Source organism: Echinops telfairi, unplaced genomic scaffold, assembly GCF_000313985.2.
Source record: "Echinops telfairi isolate 266 unplaced genomic scaffold, ASM31398v2 ScPeMD7_7400;HRSCAF=8409, whole genome shotgun sequence".
Taxonomy (NCBI): domain Eukaryota; kingdom Metazoa; phylum Chordata; class Mammalia; order Afrosoricida; family Tenrecidae; genus Echinops; species Echinops telfairi.
The window spans coordinates 20,460,823-20,469,331 of record NW_022111300.1 but is presented as its reverse complement, the minus strand read 5'-3'; the positions used below and the strand labels follow the sequence as shown (position 1 = coordinate 20,469,331).

The following is an 8,509-nucleotide window of genomic DNA, read 5'->3' as shown; positions in this document are numbered from 1 at the left end:
CTTTGTCTTCAGTGGTTGTTTCAACATTTTTTATCAGCTGCTTTCTACCCTCCAGTGAAATGAATCTCTACAAATCTGTCAAATCCTCTTGAGAATCTTGTCACTACTCACTGAACATCTGTAATAAAAGGAAGACTCCATCCGTTTTCAGGGCTCCCTTTGCTTGAGTTTGCTGGTACATAGCTCAAGGAATTTGCATCCAATGTAAGTTCATGCTGATTGGCTCCTTTAGATTTTGACTTACCTTCTGAAGATCGATCTAAACAAACACTTCCAATGACCTTCGCCAGCCCCCTGTCATTCTCCCAAGGACAGTTCTCCTGGGGAATTCAGAATATCTGCTTTTCTTGGAAGTAAGAGAAACCTCTCTCTCTCTGACACAGAAGACAGGTGGGAGGTGGTGTAAATGCTTTAGGCTTGATTGCTAACCGAAAGCTCAGTGATCTGTACCCACCCAGCAGGGCCAGGGAAGGCAAGTTGTGATGTTCTTCTGTCAAGATGATAATCAGGAAAACCCTAGGGAGCAATTCTATTGTGTGACACGTGGGCTTTTCATGAGTTGGAATGGACTCAGTAACTACCCTGGAGACTGGGGGTAGGGGTGAGGAGGCGTTTCCCGGCGCCACTAGAGATCCTGGGGCTGTCTGCTTGAATAACTCTAGGAAACTGAGAGTGTTAAATATGCTGTCTTTTTCCCCCCTCTTAGGCTAAAAATACAATTTCAGATTCCAAGCATGATTATAATTGCAATGCTAATATTTCTTTTTGTTTTAAGACACAAGGTTTTATGGCTGACGGACATAAAAATGTGTGTTCTAAGAACCCTGTCGTCCAACTATGTACACTTGATAGGGTTCTTGGACGTGAACGCATTCGAACGTGAGCCCGCGTAGCGAGCTTTGCGTCCTTAGCTGCTGCTGTTTGGTCCATTCACTTTAAATCAAAGCTAATAAGTCAAGAAAAGATTAAAGGAGTAGGGTCACTAACACTCTGTTTAGTATCTAAATGGCTATTGGGAGAAAAAATTATTTCTGGTCATTTAAGCCCATTAAAAAGGAGAATTATCTTGAGTGTTCTGATGCTATCTAATTAACTTGTACACTAAATTTAGGGTGTGTGTGGGGGGGGGGCTGGAATCTGGTTCTTAAAGATTTCTGGCAATGTAATTTGCTTTATTTATCATCATTCAGTATACTGTTCTTGGGTTAATCATGTTTTATCAGTGCTTTGTTCCTGTAAGCATGTTCAAGAACACGGTGAGTTTGAATGGTCGCAGTTCTGAGGAAGGCCATACTTCCTCCTGTGTGTCCTTCTTTCCCCTCCCTCTTGTGGCGAGGTGAAATTTATTTATATGGCTTTTCTACCCATGCCTCTATAACTTCCTCCAAATGATAGGGAGGGCCCCTGTAGCTAGGCTGTGTAAAGCACTAATAGAGGGGAGTGGTCAGTTTCAGCCACCACCACCCCTGGCTGTGAGAGTGAGCCATCTCTAAAGCAGGAAGAGAGAGCCTTCCTGGGTCCCTCCAAGAAGAAGACCCCAGGACAGAGCATGTTCAAGGACCCTTGAAAATGAACTGTGAGCAGGGAAGAAATTCAAATGATAGCTTACTGTGTAAAATAAAATGAAGAATTAGACACATATATTTTCATTTATTTGAGATTTTGTTATAATTTAAATGTGAACCAGAATCTAGTAAAACAGTTTTAAATGATGAGCTGGTTTTTAATGAAGCTTCATTTTCTAAACACCATTTTATAATAATATGACATTTTCATCTTTATCCAACTTTTCAAAATAATTATGAAGTACGTCTACTGAATTTTGACGAAAATGTAGATATGTATTAAAAAAAAAAGGCTTCATTGAGTCTCGTAAGTGTTTTCCTTAACTTGTGATATTCAAAAATAAGGACATTTTAAGGCGTCTATTGTACCATCATTCTTATGAACTAGTCTAGTTCTTCCAAGACCACTCTTCTTAGTGGTCTTCTTAGTAGCCTTGTCTGTGATTTCAAAGGTCCCCAGGAGAATACTTACTTACTGGACATCTTTAAATTCTACGTCTCCATAAAATTTGAAATTTTGCTTCATAATTGATATGCATTTTAATTACATTAAAATTTTGGGCATACTATTTAAGGTAAATTTACTAATATGACAATGACCTGAGGAGGCAGAAACAAATGCTTGTAACAGGGAAGCACTACTCTTACAGTTAAATAACATGTCCATAGATGATGGGGTTTTGCTTTTTGTTTTTCTTTACTGCTTGACTTTATAAATTAAAGTTTGATTAATACATGCACAGAAAAAAAGATTCCTTGTCATTTTGATTTATGTACTTCCTCCTGATTCTGTAGGTCTAAAAGGAAAAATCAAGATAAAGAAGCCAACTTTCTTCTGGGTGGAAAAATAAAAGTAAACAGAGGTGTGGGTGTCTTCTCTATTTAGTGCTTCGCCCCTAATGACAGTAGTACAAATGGTTAACATACTCTGCTGCTTACCAAAAGGTTGGAGGCTGCTGCTTACCAAAAGGTTGGAGGTTTGAGTCCTCCCAGAGATGCCTTACTAATCTACTTCCAAAAAATGAGTCATTGAAAACTCGATGGAAAAAAAAAAAAAGAAAGAAAGAAAACTCGATGGAATAGTTTTATTCTGGCCTACATATCTAGGATGACTTGATAGCCACTGTTCATTTGTTGTGGTAGTGGTTTTTCATTTTTTAAAACATTTTATTAGGCGCTCTCACAGATATAATTAATATTATGAATGATATCTGTGAGATAATAATAATATATTATGAATGATATCTGTGAGATAATAATAATAATATATCTGTGAGAGCTCCTAATAAAATGTTGTTGTTGTTGTTGTTGTTGTTTTTCAATCAGGCCTGGATGAAAGGATAAGCCATGTTTTGATTTGGAAATCTATCCTTGAACAAGAGATGGAGCATAAAGTTATGCACCCTCACCCCAAAAAGAACTGGAGCCCTATACCTCCCTGGTCTCAAATCCACCTCAGAATGACAATCAGAAATAGATTTGGCAGGAAAGCAATCACAAAAAGTTCCCATATCTAATAAGATCACAGGAATAAGCCAAGCAGACACGAATCATCTAGTCTACACAGCAGAGAAAGTGAACTTTCTGAATATTCTTTATAAAGATTCCTTCTGCAACAGGACTTCTAAAGCATGAAGTCAAGAAAGTCCTGTGGGAAGGGGGTTTATGCAGCGCCTTGTCCCGTGCTTTCTTTGTTCCACTCATCACTCTCCACAGAGGTGAGTTGCTGATAATGATTTGCTTGAACGCGTTTCTGGTCACTCTTGTTGGCAAGTGTGACGCCCCCTTCTCACTCTCTTTCAACTTGCCATGTCAGTGTCATGGTTTTAGACATAACCAAACGGAAGCTAATGGTCCCTAGAAATTTAAAGCTTCGAAAGGCCACTGCAGAAGTGGAAAGAAGTTCCTCTCCGATGTCAGATTTCCAATGTGCTGGACTAGTCTTTGCTCTAATTAAATCCCAAGTCCAGCTGTTTCCCTCCCATGGATGCCTGCCCCTCAGCTGACAGGCAGTCAGGCTCCTTGCCCTCCTGGGTCGACAGTGGAGAAGAGGGGAGTCTTGCCCTGACTCCATCATGCCTCAAGGAAGAATTGAAGGATGAAATCGCATCTTTCACTATAGTTTCACTAAATGAATGTCATTTTCTGAAAAGTTGCAGTAGGTGTAGAGAAAATCAGCTAAACACCTTCAGGTTATAGACTCATTCATTTTTACAGGCCCCATTGAGTTATGTGCTTACAGACAAAAACAACCCCCCTGCCACCAAGTTCAATTCGACTCATAGTTTCTGAGGCATTGAAGTTTCACAAGCTCCGATAGTTTCATCTTCCTCTTGCAGAATGGCTGGTGGATTTGAACCATCAACCTCGTGGCTAGCAATCCAGTGCTTAGCTGACATCACCACCAGGGTTCTTTAATCATGTGCTTACCGCTGTCTTACTTAAGTATGTTTATTTAATGTTATTGCTCACTCTAGATTTAATAACTATAAGTAATGCTTACTAAATGAAAAGAATTATAAAATGAACATTTAGATTATCTCAGAAATGCTTTCTCCATAATTATCTGAATTAAATATTTTAAAATATGCTTTACAGTTGTTTTGCGTAAAAATGTACAAACATTATCAAAAAGTAGACCTGTCAGACTTTAAGTAGACCTAAAATATGGAAAAAGAGAAGTGTGTGCATTTGAATGTTATATGCACGTACGTATAGAAGTGCCCTTAACAGTGCCTAACATCATTCTCAAAGTCAAGTTCCTCCGCGTATTGTTTACACTATGCACATGTTTAGTGACCATTTCTAAAGCAATCTTCCCTTTAGCATAACTACATCTTTTCAAGTTTTTTATTGGGAATTAAGTGAAGGTTTGCAGCGAGATCATCAGTTTCACCTTCAACAGCTCATCAAACCTCCCCATCTTGCCCTGCTTCCATCGTTTTTGCCCATCCCCGTTGTTGGATATTGATTGTGGTGTGAAATCTTTTTTTTTTTTTTTGTAAATAACAGTGGTCTCATCGAATATTTGCCCTTTTGTGACTGAATAATTTCACGCAGGATAATATTCTCCACGTTCCTCCATGTCATGAAGTGTTTCACAAATTCCTCATTCCTCACACTATTCATATGAATGTTGACTAGTATCTCCTGGTGTGTAGACACCGACGTTTAGTTACCCAGTCTTCCACTGATGGGGACCCAGGTGCTTTCTGTCTTCTTGTGAGGAGTGCTTCGGGAAACCTAGGTGTGCATATTTCTGATCATGTGTGTGTTTCATTTTGATCCCAGTAGAGGGATTAGTAGATCATGTGGTATTTCTAGTCCCCAAATTTTCTAGAGGCGCCTTACTGCTCTCCACGGTGATTCTGTTGTTTCACAGACCCACCAGCTCTGGTCTCTCTGTACCCTTTCCAGCACTTGTGATTTTCTGTGTTTGAAACTGTTGCCATCAATTCTGGGGTATGATGTATCTCATTATTGTTTTGATTTGCATCTCTTGAATGCCGAGCAATTTCAGACTCGTCATGTTTCCTGACTACCTGAATATCTCCTTTGGTGAACTGTCTGATCAAGTTCTTTGCCAATTGTAAATTGGATTAGTCGTCCTTTGCTTGTTGAGGTGCTGAGGTTTCCTATTGATTTTGGCGATTAGTTCCTTGTGCAATATATCATTGCTCATTTTTTTAACCCAGTCCATGGGTTCTCTTTTTACTGTGTTGGTGAAGTATTTGTAAGGAAGTCCCAGTCATTGATTTTGTCTTCGGTTAGTTTGTGTATTCTACTTACGTTTAATAAGGTGTTTATGCCAAGTATGAAGGCCCCTAAATTTGTCCCTATTTTTAATTGAGGAGCTTTATAGTGCTAGGGTGTCCATCGAGGTCTTTTTGAGAATACCAATCAACCTGATGAAAAGAAGCCCTGGCATGTGAAGAAAACAAATAGGGGTCACGTGTTTCTTGTGCCAACACAGTTGTCCCAGGCCACACCCATGCCTGAGCGCCCCTCGCCTTCGATGTGCTTCTGTCGACATTAAGTTGTTCCTCCCCTCAAGACATCAGAATCACAACTTAGGGGTGTTCCAATGTTGAATTTGGAGTTTACAATGTCAATGATCAAATGCAATAACTGATGTTTTTAACCCCTTGTACTCTACACGGGTGAAGTTCTACAACATGTGAGGCACGTTTACTTTTATTCTCTCTGTGTTGGTAGTCACTACATGTGTGTGAGGATCCCTGTTCCATAGCGTTTTCAGGTCCTGGCTGTCCCGAAGTGTTGCTAGGTCTATCTTCCGAGGAGCTCCTGGGTGGGTTGGAGTTCCCAGCCTTCCATGGTAGCAAAGTGCTTCGTTGTTTGTCCCACCCTAGCACAGTTCTCTTCTCCTATTTCTCCATCACAGGGGTCTGAGAAATATGCCTGTACACTCTCCTACTGATCTAATGTATTTGATTCTTTTTTGGAGAGCATGTATTTTAGTCAAAGTCATCGTGAGTTTCTCACAAAGGTGCATGTGAATTTAGTTTAGCTTATGTTTCCACGCTCACCATTTAAGGCCTACAACAGATATTGTTCCTGTGCCTGATGTTACGACTCTTTTTCAGGACCCACCGATCTCAGCATGAAGAGGCAGTTGGCAACGAGCTCAGGGTCCTCCGGCAGTTCCTGCTCCAGGCCTCAGCTGAGCCCCACTGAAATCAACGCCGTGAGACAGCTTGTGGCAGGCTATCGGGAATCCGCTGCATTTTTATTGCGTTCTGCAGATGAACTGGAAAATCTTATTTTACAACAGAACTGAGTCAAATGATGGCCATATTCACTGAGGTAGAAATTTGCAGTTTCCACTAATGACTTTTTGATTTCCCAGCAGAGATACTTCTGGTCTTACTGCACAGTCTTTTAACAGAAAGACTTCCACTATGCCACATTGTCCTTGATCCATAAAGCGATGTGTTAAGGTGCTTCAAAGGAACTCTGACCTCTGAAGTACTTGAAATACTTTAAAGTGTCCAGCCGATGGCTTTTCCTTTTAGTATGTCAGCATAAATATTGGTGGCAAAAAAGGCTGTATATTCTGAATTCAAGGATAAAACAGAGGAACCGTGTGGTATACATATATAGATAGATAGATCTATATCTTAAGTTCAAGATCCAAATGCAATGTTGGTGGAATTTGCTAGTGACTCATGGCCTGGAGAGTTGCAGTAACTGGCACACAGACATTAAAAAAGGCCACCTTTCCTCTTGCTATGGGGTAAAACAACAATGAAAAGGGTCTTGTATTTTAAAAAAAAAAAGCATATATGTAATTTTTATAAAAAGAAAACTTGTTTTGCATTCAAAAATTGTCATTTTTACTTTGGTAACTTTTTCATAGGTCCTAAAGAAAACTGTTTTGAGAAACTACTGTACGTACCTTTTCCACATAGCTTTGCCTTCTCCTCTTTCCAAAATCTTTCTACAAGAAAATAACAAGGCCGGAAACCCCTTACCTACTTCTTTAAATCATGACTTCAGGAATGACTTCTATGAGAAGCCTGTCTCTCAAACCCCCCACTCAACACTGCAGCTTGACCATAAGCAGTCCTCGGCGCAACATTTTTTTTAAGAGGAAAAGAGACATATCTTTGAAGATCACAGCTGCTCACTCCTGGTTGCCGCTTCTGTCTTACAGCCATCTCTCTAGCAGCAACTGGACTAGATGACGGAATGTTAAGAGGTTGCAAATGACAATCTGAAAATGTGCACTCTTGAGGGTAGTTTTCTTTTCAGTTCTCTCCTCCAGAAATAGTTTCCAAACTGACTGTTACCTCTCTTGATATGATTTGTATCCTTTCCAGTCTCTAGGTTACAAAGGATATAAAGTACTCTTAGCAGCTGCAGCTGCAAACTTACTCCCGGTCCCCATACGTGACCCTCCTTTTTATTTTATAGTGCCGACTACCCATGAATGGTGTTTTCTCTGTGCACTGAGACAAGCCTATTTTTAAGAATGCTTAGGGAGAAGTAACTTTAGTTCATGCTTCTTGTACTATTTTCTGTTGTTTAGATTTGGTTGGATTACAAATTCCTTGTGCATTCCTGAGTCTGCCTTATTTCACTTATGTAATTTATGTAGCTCCATTTTCGACAATGAGTTTGAGGCATCAGTGATATTTCTGACTACTTATTGCCTATAGTTTTTCAAGTAATGACTGTGATTGTGACCCAGTAATGTGCACTTTTTCTTGTAACTGTGGACATTGCTATGCTTTTCTTCTAGTGTTTCTAGAATTACCATTCCTTACAGTTACGAAAACAAATAACCAGACAAAAAAAAAACCCTTTTGTGATACTGTTGGTGAATATAATGTGAAAATCTTACTGAAATATGAGTATTTTGGAAATACATAGATGCACAAACATCTTTTAAGGTGTGGACTTTAGAATTTGCTTATTTAAATGAAAATTCAAAAATTGAGGGCTGGTATAATTTTCTCTGTTTTGTTTGGTTTAATAAACAGATTTCTGTGTTAAAACCATGATTGTGAAACCTTATCAATGTCCCGAAGCCAGAGCTATTGTAGTAGACTGCATCCCAGGTACTAAGTTGTAAATCCTGCCCTGATTGTACATCCTGCCCTGGGACTTGGAACCAGCCCTGTATACTGAAGTTTAGCCATTTTACTTGTGCAACTATATATTTATTTAGAAATGCAGTTGATGTAACAGATAAAGCATTTGTTTAAACACCACCTGTTTTATCCTGCTACAAGGGTCCTGGGGACACATGGCTGTGTACTTAGCTGAGACACAAAAGGTCAAAATTCAAATCCATGAACCAAGTTCCATCAAAGGAAAAATAAAATCTTGAGATCTGTTTCTGTAAAGATCACAGCCTAGGGAATCCTAGGTTCTACTCAGTCCTAGAATGTAGCTATGAGTCAAAATTGATTTAATCCCGC

General features: G+C 39.5%; 1 protein-coding gene across 4 annotated transcripts in view; it reads left to right on the top strand.

Moving 5' to 3' along the window:
• Window positions 1-8,198, top strand: part of NOL4 (nucleolar protein 4) — a 387,938-nt gene extending 379,740 nt beyond the window's left edge. For all 4 annotated transcript variants that reach the window (XM_004702942.2, XM_004702941.2, XM_045296177.1 and 1 more), the window contains one exon: window positions 6,170-8,198. In XM_004702942.2, the coding sequence (XP_004702999.1) occupies window positions 6,170-6,363 (194 nt within the window). In that variant the 3' untranslated portion in view covers window positions 6,364-8,198. The remainder of the gene's footprint in view (window positions 1-6,169) is intronic.
• The last annotated feature ends 311 nt before the right edge of the window (window positions 8,199-8,509 follow it).